The 17,357-nt window shown below is 44.6% G+C and overlaps 1 protein-coding gene across 2 annotated transcripts; it reads right to left on the bottom strand.

The window, feature by feature from the left end:
- Window positions 1-7,759: 7,759 nt before the first annotated feature.
- Window positions 7,760-17,357, bottom strand: LOC143291657 (2-hydroxyacylsphingosine 1-beta-galactosyltransferase-like). Of its 2 annotated transcripts, XR_013056556.1 has the most exons (3): window positions 17,218-17,357; window positions 12,782-14,539; window positions 7,760-11,210 (listed from the first exon to the last, which is right to left on the bottom strand). XR_013056556.1 is itself a non-coding variant. In XM_076601654.1 (2 exons), exons 1-2 carry the CDS (start codon window positions 17,231-17,233, stop codon window positions 12,999-13,001), a joined length of 1,557 nt encoding a protein of 518 aa, XP_076457769.1. In that variant the 5' UTR covers window positions 17,234-17,357; the 3' UTR covers window positions 7,760-12,998. The 2 variants fall into 2 exon arrangements, 1 of the variants encoding a protein (XP_076457769.1); XM_076601654.1 differs by having other exon boundaries at window positions 7,760-14,539.

The raw sequence follows: 17,357 nt of genomic DNA, 5'->3' as shown, positions 1-17,357 counted from the left end.
GTATTATTTTGTTGAAGTGCATGATAATAACAGGAATCACCAGGTTCATTATTTTGTTTGCCTGTAATGCTTAATGATTATCAGCTTCTCCTCCACCTATTTGAATGAAAAGAGTGATCTAAATGATAAATTAAAAAAAATAATTGCGCCTACTCTATAACTCCACAACTATACTGGAGTTATGGTCTAGGTAAACCGAGCCAGTAGGGCCTTTCTAGGGTTATACCTAGCTAACTATGCACCACAATGAAGAACACAGAATTTGATGACCAGGTAAATCCAATGATATCAGCGGCCAGGTGTAGATGGGTACTGCTGATGGTAGTGATGCTGGAGCGATAGTCCATGACGGTTACTGATCTAGCACATAGTCCTGCAAGTGTCCTGGTTTGCGGACATTTCTACTGCTCCTGCGGAGTTGGGGTTGGGGTTGGGGTTGCGACTGGGGTTTGGGTTTCGGCTGCTTTGGACTGGGGAGTGACTGGGGAATATGTTTGGAATTTGACTGGGGCATGGGGCTGGGATGTGGCACTAAATTCTCAGTCTGTATGGCCACGGGCGGAGAACTGGGAAGTCTGCGGGGTGGGGTTTTGATGCGACTGCCGTTGCTGGTGATGATGTCCTCTGCGACGGCTGCTCTTGCGGCGATGACGTCGTCGCTGGGGATGTCCTCATCCTCGGTGAGGGCCTCGTCCTCCTGCATCGCGGGCTGTGTCGTGTCAGGAAGCCTCCGGAACATCGCAGCGTTGCGGGTCACTGTAGAGCCATCGGGTTTGAGGGCAGTGACCATAGAGCCCTTGCTCGCTGTGACAACGAGCGGCTTAGGCCAGAAGGGAGTGGAGAACTTGTCCTGCTTGGCCTGACGAACCAGGACCTTATCTCCTGCGGAGATTCTGCTGGGCTTGGCGTGATGACGACGGTCAGCAGCAATCTTCATCCTTTTCTTGGCATCACCATCTCGCTGTCGTAGCTCTTTGTCGACTGGGCTGCTCGACGGTTCGTGCAGCTGTGGCATCTTGGTTCTCGGTTCTCGTCCGAACATCAGGTAGTACGGCGAGAAACAGGTAGTTGCGTGTGGTGTGCATCTGTACATGCGAAGAAACACATACATTTCCTGTTTCCAGTTCTTGTGTTGGATTTTGGCAGAACGAATTGACTTCAGAAGCGGTTTGTTGAACGTCTCTGCTTGCGAGTTTGATCTTGGCCACAAGGGTGTGATCTTGCGATGCTTGACGCCACACTGTGTCAGAAAGTTTTTCCATGTAGCGGATCGGAACTGTGGTCCATTGTCTGTTTTGATCACTTTTGGGAAACCGAACTCGGCAAAAATTTTGTCCACGACTGGAATGATGGAGTCAATGGTTGTCTTGCGAACGATTTCGACGACTGGATACCGGGAGTATTCGTCTTGGATTACCAGAAGGCTCTCGCCACTTGGTAATGGTCCGCAAAAGTCCATACTGAGATGCTGCCAGGGTCCTGGGGGGAGTTCAGACATGGCAAGTGGCTCCATGTTTCTCCTGTTGGTGTTTGCTTGGCATGGAATACATTCGCGAATGGCCTTCTCAGCTTTTGTAGTCATGTTTGGAAACCATACCTTTGAGCGTAGGAGCGCCTTGGTCTTGTTGATACCTTGGTGACCTTCATGAGCTAACTTGATGACTTTGTCTTGTAGCGCACTCGGAATGACCACTAGTGTTCCCTGGAGTAAGATGTCTTGCTCAGCATTGATGCTCAAACTGTCTTTGACGTTGCGGAATGCTCTGAATGTTTCCGCCTGCATGTCTGGTGGGCATGTGTGCCATCGGCCTGTTCGGACCAACTCCATGATCTTCACCAGTGTGGGATCACCTGTGGTTGCTCTCCGGATGTCTTCTGTAGTGATGGCGACTGGGGTGTTCGTGTCGGTGACGAACTGTACGAATTCTTCCGCTGCTTTCTCCTCTCTGGATGAGACGGTGCCAGGGATTGGATGTCTTGAAAGGTAGTCTGCCGGATTGTCCTTGCCTGGCTTGTACACGACCTCCATTTTGTAGGGTTGAAGTCGCATGGCCCATCTTTGAATTCTGGCGGGGGGTGACGGCTTGCTCCAGATGGTGGTTAGGGGTTTGTGATCGGTGACCACTGTGAAGCTGCTGCCACGAACATAGATGTCAAAATGTTCACAGGCCCATACGATGGCTAGCGCTTCTCGCTCCGTTTGAGAGTAGCGTTGTTCTACTTCACTCAGGGCCCGGCTGGCGTAGCATACTGGCTTGTTTTCTTGAGAAAGAAGAGCGGCGATGCCCACAGGGCTGGCGTCCACCAGTATCACAGTTTTCTTGCTGGTGTCGAAGTACACCAGGGTTGCTGACTCACACAGTGCTTGTTTCACGGCACACAGAGCTCTAGCTTCTTCTTCGCCCCAGCTCCACGGCACGTCTTGTCTGGTGAGACGACGGAGAAGCTCTGTGATGGTTGCAAAGTTCGGAATGAACCTAGCACTGTACTGCGCCATTCCAAGAAATGAACGGAGTTCTGAGCTGTTCTGAGGTTCTGCGGCGTCCTTGAGCGCGGCGACCTTGGCTGGGTCAGGTCTGAGTCCGTCGGCACTAAAGATGAATCCGTAGAACTCGATCTCCTTCTTTCTGAACTGGCACTTGGAACTGTTCACGGTCAGCCCAGCTTGATGGAGAGTGGTGAGTAGCTTGTGCAGATTTCTATCATGTTCTTCAGCGTCTTTGCCAAAAACTATGATGTCATCACTGACGTTGCGACTACCTGCTACATCAGCTATCACAGTTTGTATGGTGTGTTGGAAGATCTCTGCGGCTGAATTTATGCCAAAACTGAGACGTTTGTAACGGTAAAGTCCACAGTGTGTAGAGAACGTTGTGATTCCCCGGGATTCAGGTTTGAGTGTCAGTTGATGGTAGCCCGATCTCAAATCGATCTTGCTGAAAACTGTTGCGCCGTGTAAGTCGGTGACCAGCTCCTCGATCGTTGGTGTGACATGACGTGTCCTCATGATTGCCTTGTTTGCGTCTCTCATGTCTACGCAGAGTCGTATCTTGGCTGGTTTCTTTGGCTTCGGTACAGTCACTATTCTTGAAACCCATTCTGTCGATGAGTCTGACACTTTTTCTATGACATCCTCCTTTTCAAGTTTTTCAAGCTCTTTCTCCACTTGGCTCCTGAGATGGAACGGTACTCGCGAGTGTTTTCTAGCAACAGGGGGTACACTTTTGTCTACATGTATTGTCACTTCAACGTTTTTGAGGTTGCCTATGCCTTCAGTGATACCAGGATACTTGCTAAGAATGTCTTTCTGGATGAAGTTCACGTCAATTTGCAGGATCCCAAGCTCTTCTGACGTCTGTCGTCCTAGCAACGGCGGTTGAGAGCCCGGAATGACTAAGAACTCAGCTGTGACTGGTTGTTTTCCTGCGACTTGGATTTCTGCTTTCACCATTTTCTTGGCTGTTATCGGTGGTGATCCATAGGGGTATAGTGTACGCTTGCATTCCTCGAATTCGGCACCTCGTTGCTTCAGTTTGGCAGCTGCTGTAGAGTTGAGAATGTTGACCGACGCGCCACTGTCCACGATCATGTTAATGGGTTCATCCTCAATCAGTACTGTTACCTCATTGGGGGTTGGCTCAACTGCGAAGACGTATTCATCTGAGTCCGATGATGGTTGTTGTTCCGAGTACAATGACTGTTGTTGTTGTTCCTCCACAAAGTGAAGTCGACCACGGTTTTTCCTTCCAGCTCGTCCTCTGTTTTGTCGCTGACCTCGTTGGCCTTCAGTTGTTTCTCGTTTTGGTTTGCGGCATTGGGCAGCAAAATGGCCTTTCAAATTGCAATTCCAGCAAGTCACGTTTTGTGAACATCTACACTCAGAAGATTTATGTCCTGCACGTCCGCATCGGCCACACTTGATACTTGAGTGGGTACTCACACTGCTACTAGCGTTACTGTTTGCACCTCTACTACCTCTGTATTTGCTACTGTCAGTGTTTCTGTCAATTCTGCCTCTGCCACTACTTTGTCTGACTGCAAACACGTTTTCTCTTTCACCTGCTATCAACTGGGACTGTTGTTCTGACAGTTCTTTGGAAGCGGCTAAGGACAGACATTTTTCCAGTGTCAAGTCTTTTTCTGCTAGTAGCCTAGTACGGAGTTTGTCAGAAGCACACTTGTCTATCACTTGGTCACGTATGAAGTCGGCTGTGCCATCGCCAAAGTCACAGTCCTTGGCTAGTTGACGAAGTCGGGTAACATACTGTGCTACACTTTCATTGTCACTCTGCTTTGCTTGACGAAACATGTGACGGAGGTACGGGAGATTCTTTGCCGGTTTGAAATAGTTCGTCAGTGCTTCTGCTGCCTGTTCATACTCTGGCGGTTGTGGGTCGAACGTGAAAAATATTTCTTGGGTTTCTGTACCTGCACAGTGAAGCAAAAGTTGTCTCTTCTGTCTTCCGTCAGTGCATCCTGAAGCGTCAGCAAAACGTTCGAAGCTTCTAAGCCATCTTTCCCAACGCTGAAACACGCTAGCAACATCACCATGTGGGTCGAACGGAGACACGGACGGCACGGAGATGTTTGCAACAGTTCTGACTGCTGCTGCTGCATTTTGTTCGTTTTCTCCCATTGCGCGGTGTTCGGTTACTCACTCGTCGCCAAATGTAGAGTACACATACACTCGAAGTCTCTTTGTTTAGATGTTTTTAGTATTTATTTCAACATAATGGAGTGTCATGCTGTCTGCCCGAATTACGACCGGCTGCTTCCGGTTCATCACGTGACCTCTAATTCCTAGTTAAAGGGAACTAACAATAATGGACATAATTCAATATGAGAACATTACAGGAAGTAAAAATGTTTTGATGAACACTCCAATGACAAAATAAACTTCAATTATTCGTGTTTTGTAATCAGATTCCCGAAGGACGAAGAGAGAAGAAGACAATGGGTTGCAGCCCTGAAGAGGGAGGGATTTCAAGCTACCGACTACTCCAGGATCTGTGGTGACCACTTTGAAAAGCAATGCTACAATCCGTCTGGCCTCTTGAAGCACACAGCTGTTCCCACCATCTTTAACTTTCCTGCTCACTTGCAAAAGGTAATATTAAAATTCATTTACAACATCTCTTCTGCATGGGGTAGTTTGTATATTAAATTATTATTTATTTTTTCAGAATGCCGCACTTTTGAATTACAACAAATCATGTTAAAAATGGAACTAGAATCCCCTATAACCCCTACAAAATGAAACGTATTAAGGAAATTAAGTCAATCTTACATGTGCATTCATCTTTTGGTAAATGACCATAAAAACGCCTATGTGTGTGTGTGTGTGTGTGTGTGTGTGTGTGTCACTGTGTGATTGTCCGTGCATGTGTGCGTGTGCACGCGCGCGTGTGTGTGTGTGTGTGTGTTCATGTGTATGCATGCATAATTGTGTTTGTGTGGGTGGTGGGAGGAGGGAGGGAAGAGCGAGGACGGAATGGATTGGGGGATCCTAAGCAATAAATTTTATTATCATCATCCTGCTTTGACGATACACACATGTCAATAAACACAGACGAGCTCTAAAAACAGCTGTTTAAAGATGGAACATTTTAGTGGTTCTAGTGGTATGTTTCAGTTTTAAAGTAATTTGTAGACACTATATCATTGCATAGAAATCATAACTGGTCATAACTCTGTTTCAGGAGGTGAAACCACGGAAAAATCCAGCTCCTTGCCAAACAACACAATTCTCTCATCACGGGAAAATATATTAGAAAGCAAACGAACAAACTTGTTCTCTTCAAAAACCAGTAACGTCTGTCCTAGAGACATGCATGTGCAAATGCACCTGACAATTCTTCACCTTGTGTCAATCTTTCTGGTACATTGTGATGCTACAATCACTGTGCCTTCTATGGCGTCCTTTACCCAGAAGAACATACACACAGTCATCCGTTTTCATGGTGCATACCCATGACATAAGGTTGGGGCTCGAACTTGTTCTGTTTGACTTGTGCTGTCTGATTCTGTTTTGGTTCTTTGTACTGATGTATGTCGAAAATTCCTCGTCCTATGTGCATTTATGAAATTGACTCTGAATCGCATTTTTTCTTTGAGTGTAATGTTATAATACTCTTGAGAAGTATGTGTATTTTTTTTTTTTTTTTTTTATAGAAAAAGGTTTTGCGAAAAGGAGAGATTTCGTTTGTTGTCATCTGAAGACTGGAGATTTCGTTTGTTTGTTGTCATCTTATTACACATTCCTTTGCTACAGTTATTTAGGAAACATGCAAAATGGAAAAAAAAGAAGATATTTTTCTGACAGTTAATTCACTGAACTGACATTTGGTCAATTTTTTTGATGGTCAAATATTATAATTGGAAATTTTGTGTCTGTTTGTGTGTGAACGCGCGCGCGCGCGTGTGTGTGCATGCGTGTGCGTGCGTCTGTGTGTGTGACTCTGTGTTTGTGACTCTGTGTGTATATGTGTGTGTGTGTGACTTTGTGTGTGGGAGGGGTGGGGGGACTGTATATATTATAATGCGAGAACACAATAAAAATATGAATATATTCCCGTTATACTTTTTCTTACCTCCATCCTCTGCCGTGACTCATTTTGAAGCTCACACACACACACACACACACACACACACACACAGAGTCACACACGCACACACAATCACACACACACACACACACACACACACAGTCACACACACATACACACACACATACACAGTCACACACACACAGTCACACACACACGCACACACAGTCACACACACACGCATGCATGCATGCATACAAACACAAACAGGCACTCAGACGCGCGTAAACACACACGCGGGCGCACGCACAGTCTTTTCAAGACTGAGGTAGGATTAGACAAGTATCCATGAGAGGTGTCCAAAATGGCCGCGGCTCGCTCGCTCAGTTGGCGTCAAGTGACTGCAAGGCGCACACAGCGGCATTCCCAGTCCATGTTTATAGGTCAGTGGTACACACCGCCACACACACACACACACACACACACACACACATTCAGAAGCTGATTTCTTCACGTGATTAGCATTTATTTCGATATGAGCATGGGCCAGTGCATTGTTGTTAAAGCCTGAACCGGACTATAAATGGCGGGCGATTTGAATCAAGCCAGTTTCTCACCAGAGTCTGACATTGTGACGTCGGTGAAGGTTTATTCAAAATAAAAGCCTAATAAAGCTACGGTTTGGCTTCATTTATGGCAGAGAGCAAGATTTGCCTAGCAGCTTCCAATCTAGACCTGAATTGACTTTGGAAAGTACAAAATGTGTCAGCTACACGTAATACAAAATTTGAATGCAGAGAAAAGGGGCGGAGCTAGAGCCGTTTGTGTTTGCGCTAGACGTGTCTGTCAGATAAAAATAGCACCAGCACGTGGTACTGTCCGGTGAGAATTGGAAAGCATGCAGACAGCCCCTCGACGTTGGCAACCGTAAACGACCACATTGTGTGGCAGGAGTACACGGATATCTTTCTCCGCTAACAGTGAGTCGGTCTTTGTTTTGCTTTCACCTCCCACATGTTTACATTTCTACCGGACACGTGCTCGCGCTTTTTATAGATAAACTCCGCCCCTTTCCCTTTTATGGATAGGCTCTAGTGCGCATGCGCAACCGAAACCTTGCTCTCGGGAGTTAAGACTTTAACACGCGCGCGCGCATACACACACCAGGTCAGGTCAAGGTGAAGGACACCTATGGCGCTTGACAAACGTGATCAGTGTCTTTTGTCCTTTCAATTCGCGTGTGTGTGTGCGTGCGTGCATACGTTCGTGTATGTGTATGTGTGTGTTTGTGTGTATGTGTGCGTGCATGCGTGCTTGTGTGTGTATGTGTGTGTCTGTGTGTAAGCTTTCACTGTGGTTCACCCAAAATTTCAACGCTCTGTCACTGTTCGTGAAACATTTCGTGTCCAGTCAGGATGAGTGGCTCAAGAGATTGTTGCCACTTTCATTTATATTCTTTATCATCTTTTCTTGTTGGTTTAACACGAAAACACGAAAGTGGAGTGTTGGCTTAGTATCAACGCGTCCGCCTAGGAAGTGAGAGACGGAATCAGAGCGCACTGATTCAATCCTACAGTCGTCAGTATTTTCTCCTCCCTCTCAGGGGTGGCCTAGACGCTAGTCATTCGGATGAGATGATGAACATAGGCCCCGTGTCCAGCATGCACTTTCGCAAAGGGGTTGCCCTCGCGAAATCCACTTCGACAAGAAAATGAAATTGCAGGCAGAATTTAATATAAAAAAAAAATTAATAATTTTTTTTTTAAACAGGTGGCACTCTCGTAGCGACGAGCTCTCTTGGAGAGAGCAATCCGAATTTCACACAGAGAAATCTGTTGTGATAAAAGAGTAATACAACACAAAGCAATAGAAAAACATACATCCATCTCTGCCTCCTCTGTGAATCCCATGACCGAAACGGGTGCCACCCTTGACAAGGTGAATTCGTTAGCCTGAGTGAGCGTGCAACACAGTATGATTGGGGGAGGGGAGAGAGACTGACTGTCATATGAAAACCTTCCATTTTCAAAACTTAATTCGCCTACCTGCATTCACACACACACACACACACACACACACACACACAAACAAACAAACACAAACACGTATACACATGCACACACATACTGTATAATTACACACACAGAGACATAGACACACAGACAGTACCGCTCTTGACAAGGTGAATTTGTTCAGCCTGAGTGAGTGTGCAGCTATAATTAGGGAAGAGGCCAGGTCTGACAGTCACATGAGAACCTTCCATTTGAAAACAAGATTAGCCCACCTGCATTCACACACACATACACGCACGCATGCACGCACGCACATACGCACGTATGTACGCATGCATGTACTACGCACGCACGCACGCGAGGAGTTTGCATGTCACTGGAAAGGGATGGAAGGTCTTTGCACAGGCGTTTTCAAAAAGATGTTGCTTTCAAACCAGTTTTAAAAGACTGAAATGAAAAGAGTGGTGAAGATCGTGAGGTAAAGTGTTCCATTCTGATGGAGCTAAATGAGAACAGGAAATCACCGAAGGATCATCGGGTTTTAACACGGGGGGCCAGGAGCCGCCGTGATTGGGAAGATGATCTGAGTTGCCGTGAGGGGGTTGGTGGGGGGGGAAGGGGGGGGAGGGGTAGGTTTGAACGACCTCTCAGATACTGAGGGACAGCACACAGAATGGAGGTGAAGGTATGAGTTGTTAATTATACCGAATGCGGGCAGAAATTGGTAACCAGTGAAGAGAATGCAAGAGATGAGTGATATTGTCAGTATTTTTGCTTCTAAAGATTAACATTGCTGCTGCGTTTTGAACTTTCTGGAGTTTATGTATTAAGTATTTATGATAACCAATGAGGAGCGAGTTACAATAATCAAGTCTGGACAAGACAAGAGAGCACATCAGAGTTTGTGTTGCTTGAGTAGTAAGATGTCGGATGGAACTAATCTTTCGAATTTGAAAGTATGCAGCCTTGCAGAGGTTGTTTATGTGTTTCTTTGTTGAAAGGTTTGAATCAAACGTCACACCCAGATTTTTCACTGAAGAAACAAAGTCTATATCTGAATCTCCAATTTTGAGAGAGAAAGGTAAAGAGTTGTTTATAGACAATCTGCTTGAAGAAAAAATGATAGCTTCAGTTTTACAATCATTTAGTTGTAGTTTGTTTTGATTTATCCATGCCTTAACGTCAGCAATACACTATTGTTGAAAGGTTTGAATCAAACGTCACACCCAGATTTTTCACTGAAGAAACAAGGTCTGCCTTAACGTCAGCAGTACACTGTTGAAGTGCCCCAATGGAAGAATCAAGATCGGAAAAAGTCGTTTGAGTGTAAAGAATAAACAACTCTGGTCCCAGTACAGATCCTTGCGGAACGCCATATATAGCTGATGGTGGGACAGATTGATGGCCATTTACCGTAACTGTTTCTGTTCTGTTCCAATGGTAGGATTGGAACCATGACAGTGCGGAGCCAGAGATGCCAAAGGAGTATCTAATGTAAGAACACAAATTTTACCATTGTCAAGGGATGTTAACATATCATTCATGATCTTTACAAGTGCAGTATCAGTGCTATGATGAGGTGTGTATGCTGACTGGAAAGGGCTGAGTAAGTTGTGAGTCAAATGATTACTAAGCTGCAAAAGAACGAGACGCTCCAGCAACCTGGACAGAAAGGGAAGATTTGAAACAGGATGGTAATTCTTCAAATCGTCGGGATCAAGTGAAGGCTTCTTTAGCAGAGGTTTTACAATAGGACACTTGTATGAATCAGGAAAGTTTCCAGACGTTAGAGAGTCATTCATTATGTCAGTAACGAAAGGCAAGAGAAAGGCAATCGAGAAACAGATTTAAAGGGAAGCGATCAAGTTCGCATGTTTAAGTGGAGAAGAGAGCATTGTACGTCTGACTAGATCTTGAGTCACAAGGGTGAAAAGAGTGAGAGGTCGACCATGGAAACAGGGTTCACTGAAAGGTGGAAACATAGGTAAGGCTGAGTCAAACTTGTTTCTTATCGCATTGATTTTGTCCTTAAAGTATTGAAGAAAACGGTTTGGAAGTTCAATTCGTGGAAAGATGGTGGGAAGTGGCGATGATTGTTTCATTCCAAGTAAACGGTTTGCTGCTTGAAACAAACGACCAGTTGAGAAGCTTTCTTTGACTTTGTTACAATAGTATGTTGTCTTAGCATGATGAATAATCTTTGTCACAGCTTTTTTGGCATAGTTAAACAACTGTTTGTGAACCCATAATCCCGATTTGCACCACAGTCTTTCCATTCTGTGTTTGTGTTGCTTGGCAGCCCGGGCTTGCTCAGCAGCTGCACTGTACCAGGGGTCACACCTGGCTGACGACACTTTGCGTCTGGTGGCCGGGGCGTGGTCGTCCAGTGTGCTGGTCATGGCTGAATCCAGAGCTGCAGCAGTGAGGGTGGAAGACGTCAAGCTGGAGAGACGGGTGGTCAGGTCCTGCTTCAGAGCACTGCAGTCAATGGCCTTCAGGTTATGTGAAGTGACGTATTTTGGTTTTAAACGTGGAACGCCAATGTTGAGATGACTGAGAACACAGAAATGATCAGACGTGAGGTCATGGGACACCACTGTATTCTCCACCCAGCTGTCGTCATCTCCGTGCACCAGCCAGTCCAGGATGTGGCCTGGGTGAAGCCAAACGTGGTCATTAGCTCTATGGTTTTGGCAGTAGTAGGGTGGAGCAGTTTGTCAAAGTGAACGTTGAAGTCTCCAAGTATGATACAGGAGCCAGGGAGGGGGTTACATTATTGTCAGTATGTTTGTTCTTGCGGCTTAGTGGAGGACTATACAAACAGAAAAAGTGAACAGTCACATGGGGCAAGGGGAGGGAGACACGGACAAGTTCAAAGGCAGGGTGTTCAAACGGGAAAGAAGTGATAAAGGAAATGTGAAAGGAGAAGCGTTGATGATAGATGACGGCCAGTCCGCCACCTCTAGAGGGACGGGAGAAGGATTTGATGCTGTAGTCTGAAGGAGTCAGATCAGAACACTTGGGTTCGTCACCACTTTCTTTCAGCCAGGTTTCAGTCAAAAACATTATCTGAATGTCATTGTCAATGATAACATACAACTCTCAAGTAAAATATTGTAATCTCTGAACTGATGTGAACAAGCACATACATGATACTTGTTATCCATAATGGGAGACAGATTGAAGGAGACAGGGAGAGAAACATGATATTCATAATGGGAGAGAGAGAGAGAGAGTGAAAGAGACAGGGAGAGAAACATGATATCCATAATGGGAGAGAGAGAGGGAAGGAGACTTCTTGTTACAGTTCCTGAATAGTAAATTCCAATTCAAATATATTATCTTCATAGAAAGAGAGAGAGACAGAGAGATAGTCTAAAACTTCATCACTCAAGGATAAAGATTTTAGGCATTGCCTAGTCTTCCAATCCGTCCTTGTGGCAACAATAACAACAATAACGATAAGACACAGCAATAATAATGTTGGTAAATTATACTACTACAAATAATAATAAAAATAATAATCATCATCATCAATGTAAAAAGTAATAAAGGGAATACATTCAGACATTCACACCAACCCACCCATCCACCACCTACACACACACGCGCGCGCGCGCGCACGCACGCACACACACACACACGCGCGCGCGCGCACGCGCACATCTCTCTCTCTCTATATATATATATAGAGAGAGAGAGAGAACACAGGTATGCATATACATGTACACACATACATACCTATAAACATACATATACATAAACACAAATATCAGAGCATATTGTAGTACATTAGCAGATATTGGGGAAAAAATGTATATGCAATACTGAAAGGCATGAACTGAAGGGGTTACTGAGGCTGACAAATCAAAGAAACACACACAGGCATGACTGAAATGAGAAACAGATAAAGAGAATAGACAAACACAAATGTATCACTGCACATATACAATTGACATGAAGATGTTGATGCTGATGTTGCAGGTAATAATCAGCTGGAGAGAGAGAGGGGCGGGGAGACAGAGGGAGAAAGAGACAGAGAGAGTGGGGGAGAGAGAGACAGAAAGAAAGAGAGAGAGAGAGAGAGAGATGGACTGGCAGAAAGATAGAAAGAGAAAGAGAAAGAAAGAAACAAAGGACCGTGTAAAACATGATTTCTCATGTTATGACCAACTTGTGGCCAAAGGATGGAATTAACAACCTTATAAAACATGCTACACTCACATGTAGACAAGCGGTGTGGTCCTTTCCTTTCGACAGCCTGATGTTTACTTCAGAAGCTCTGTCCTACAGTATCTTATTTCATCACTTGAATCACTCCCCCTACGTTTCTGTACCATATGAAAGGGTTTTGCCAAAAAGCTTTTTATATGGGATAAATACGGGGAGTAGAGGGGTGGGGTGGGGTGGCGGGAGTTATGGCTCAGTTACAAAAGGAGAATTATGCTGTTTTTATCTTCTTCTTTCGAAGACGCATGTGAATGATTTTGCAGAAAACACAAACGAAACCAACAACCAGTGCCAGTACAGCAAGGATGAAGAGGAAGACATCCAGCAGCACATACTGATAGAGCGGCATTTGTTGGCCGGCAGAACGCATGTAGTCACCACCATATTCCATCACGTGATCCAACCAATACGCTGCCGTCTCCATGGGAACTCCGTACAACTCTCTGAACAGACGGGAACGTTTAACAACAGCCTGGTTGTACCTTGGTTCGTTGGCAACTGTCAGAATGCTGGACCTCATCTGCTCAGCTGTGCATGTGTTAAGGTCCAGTACCTCAGCAAAACCTTTCACTCGAGCACGTTCTGCGTTGTATGGTTGGTCAGTGAAGAGGGGTGTGGCCACGATAGGAACAGCGTGGTATAGGGCCTCGTACTGACCGTTCTTCCCACAGTGACTGACAAACACTTTGGTGTGTGGATGACCCAGCAGGTCATTCTGAGGTATCCATAGTGCTGTCAGGATCTTCTTGGGATCGGGAGATGTCAGGTTAGACCTGAAGACCGACTTCATGGGCAACTGCAGCAGAACCTGCAGGATCTTGTCACTGATGTGCTTTGGAAGGCCGAGCACGTAGCTGCCAAAGGATACAATCACTACACCCTCCTTGGCACTGTCCATGAAGGATTGGAACTCAGGTGGCAGGGCTTTGGCTGGTCCTGTTGCTGTGCCACCAATCAGTTTGACATTGGGCAGTATGGGCTTGGGGTAATCCAGTACGTGGTCTAGTTCCACAAGAAAGATCTCTGCTTGCCTCACAAGATCGTGTAAAGGTATATATTTCATTTCTGGGGCATACATTGATACAGCATCATCAGTGAATGACGGACTGGACACAGCGAACTGGATATAACTAAACGTATTTTGTAGCCGCTGCAAAAATGTCATTTTGTTGCTGAAGGTCAGAAAGTTGAATGCAGAATCCGCGGGTGAAAAAGGCACTCGTAAAGTTGGTAAGTCGTAATAGGAACCCATGAATGCAAACGGAATTCCTAGTCTGTAAGGAATTATACTCACAACATAGGCATTAGGCAGATTATCGATTACAATCAAGTCCGGACTGAGTTGTTTGATGGTTCTAATAAACGAATCATTTTTCAACATAACGTTAAATATTTCCTTTGAAAGCTGACAAAGTTCAATAACGTTCCCGGGTTTGTTGTCAAAATAAGATCTGATCATTAATGCATCAAAAGTTTCTTCCAGGCCAGGTAAGGTGTCATAAGGAATTGTGTTTAAACCATGTGTATCCAGGTAGTCCTTTTCCAACACGTTGTTAGGTATGGCCAGCCACGCTTTGTGCCCTCGCCCGGTCAGAGCACGTGCAACATTGCTGTGGTATTTGACATGACTCGTGAAGGGAACAGGGACGCTGACCACTGTCTTGGCGTTTGACCTCTGCACCGTGCACGTGGTCACCACCAAGCACGCGGTTGTGAATGCTGCTGAGGTCAACTTCCAACCGCACATGCTTCCTGTCGGCAACAAGCATTAAACATTGTGGACCTTAATCATCACGTGCTGTCTATGGGCAACAAACACAACATTAAACATTGTGGATCTTTATCAACAGTGCTGTCTGTCGGCAACAAACACAACATTAAACATTGTGGATCTTTATCATCACATGCTGTCTGTCGGCAACAAACATTAAGCATTGTGGACCTTGATTATCACGTGCTTTCTATCGGCAACAAACACAACACTAAATATTGTGGACCTTGATCAACACGTGCTTTCTGTCGGCAACAAACACAACATTAAATATTGTGGACCTTGATCAACACGTGCTTTCTGTCGGCAACACACACACACACACACACGTATCTATCCCCTCTTCACCTATAACCCTCACCCTACCCTCACTTCTTTCTTTTCACATGCATGCATACATATTGGGAAGAAAGACAACTGTCATCAGAACAATGAACAAATCACAGGCAATGGAATGAAAACATTATCTGAGCGAATCATTTATCACAGCAACAGCAGAGCAGGCAAATGATTTTTTGTACACATTCTTCTTTGCAAGAGGTCTTTTGCATCGTCTATCAGAAGAAAGTTTCTGAAAGAGTTAAATGGATGGGTGGAATCATTAAAAATTTGGAGTACTTTTCTGGTAAAAGTGGATTGGTATAGGGTGTTCAGTTGTTGCTGGGGTTTGGTTATGATTTTGCTGGCCAGGTTTACAACTCGTCCTAATTTTGTCTTTAATTTGACAGTTTGATTACTAAACCAGGCCACAATACTGAAAGCCATGACACTTTCTATCAGACTTCTGTACACCAGCTCAAGTATGTGTGGACTAACATCAAAACGTCTTAATTTTCGCAGTAAAAAAGTCTCTGCTGCGCTTTCTTGGTAGTGGCATCAACATGTTCACTGAATGTGAGACTGTGATCAACTATAGGCCTTAGATATTTAAAACTGTCCACTATTTCCACATGTTCCTGATCTATTAAAACTGGAGTGTGTGTGTGTGTGTGTGTGTGTGTGTGTGTGTGTTTTCCTTTCACTGCCTAAAATAAGTTCTTTTGTTTTCTCCACATTCAGTTCGAGAAAGTTATCCTTTAAGAAAGAGTGTATGACACTAATTTCTAAAAAATACTGTGAAAACTCGTCTTTTAAAAGACCTACTAAAGCCATGTTGTCAGCATATTTTACAAGACTGAGAAAACGGTCTGAGCACCTGATGCCATTAATGTAGAGGGAGAAAAGCAAAGAGGATAAAACACAACCCTGAGGAACTCCAGTATTCACAGTAATATTTTCAGATATTATGGGCCAGCCAGAACTGACATTTAGACAAACACGCTGTGGCCAATAGACCAACAAGCTGTGGCCGATAAAAACGTGCTGTCTGTTGGCAACAAACACAACATTAAACATTGTGGAGCTTGATCAAGACGTGATATCTGTCCGCAACAAACACAACATTAAACATTTTGGACCTTGATCAACACGTGCTGTTTGTTGGCAACAAACACAACATTAAATATTTTGGACATTTATCAACACGTGCTGTCTGTCAGCAACAAACACAACATTAAACATTTTGGATCTTGATCAACACGTGCTGTCTGTCGGCAACAAACACAACATTAAACATTGTGGATTTTTATCAACACGTGCTGTCTGTCAGCAACAAACACAACACTAAACATTGTGGAGCTTGATCAAGACGTGATATCTGTCCGCAACAAGCACAACATTAAACATTTTGGACCTTGATCAACAGTGCTTTCTGTCGGCAACAAACATTAAACATTGTGGACCTTGATCATCACGTGCTTTCTGTCAGCAACAAACACAGCATCAAACATTGTAGATCTTTATCAACACGTGCTGTCTGTCAGCAACAAACACAACATTAAACATTGTGGATCTTTATCAACACGTGCTGTCTGTCGGCAACATACATTAAACATTTTGGACCTTGATCAGCACGTGCTGTCTGTTAGCAACAAACACAACATTAAACATTGTGGATCTTTATCAACACGTGCTGCCTGTCGGCAACAAACACAACATTAAACATTTTGGACCTTGATCAACATGTGCTGTCTGTCGGCAACAAACACAACATTAAACATTGTGGACCTTGATCATCACGTGCTGTCTGTGGGCAACAAACACAATAGATGCTGGCATCAGTTAAAGTAAAGAACGCTACATCGGTGTAGCCACGTAACAAGGTCCAATGGCCTTGCTGAACCACTCTTTCGGTTGAGAGGCAAATGGACGGCAAGACAAAGCAAAGGATGGACTGACACATATTGCACAATTGACGGGAAAACCATTTGCAAAGACACAGGCTTTGACACAACCAACAGAGTTGGAGGAGTGTGGTGGTGAGGTCTGTGTGGTGCCCCAATGACTCTTCACAGTGAAGAAGAAGAGAAAAAAAGAGGAAGTAGAAGAAGATCTATGAGAGATGTTAGCTTTTACAGCCACAGAGATGCAGGCAATATCCACATTTCTTCCCATCCACTCCTCTGTGTGACTGATGGAGTGAACGTCCAGTCTTGTTGTGAACACTACTCTTTCCTTCTTGAGGGGTAAGATTGTGGATGTTGCCGATATTTCATACGTTACATACTAGTATAAATAATGTAATCATTAATCAGTATGAGTAAAATTAACATTATCTTACCTTTTGACGACCACATAGCTGACTGAATATGAGGACTGAACCAAAACCAAAAGCAGAAACTGGGAACAGGACTTGAAAGCACTCCAGTGACGAAAAGGGTGTGAGCAAGCCTCACCACGCATGCTCTCCCTCACACACAC

Source organism: Babylonia areolata, chromosome 1 (assembly GCF_041734735.1).
Source record: "Babylonia areolata isolate BAREFJ2019XMU chromosome 1, ASM4173473v1, whole genome shotgun sequence".
In the NCBI taxonomy this organism is placed as follows: domain Eukaryota; kingdom Metazoa; phylum Mollusca; class Gastropoda; order Neogastropoda; family Buccinidae; genus Babylonia; species Babylonia areolata.
This window is presented reverse-complemented; position numbering and strand designations above follow the sequence as displayed.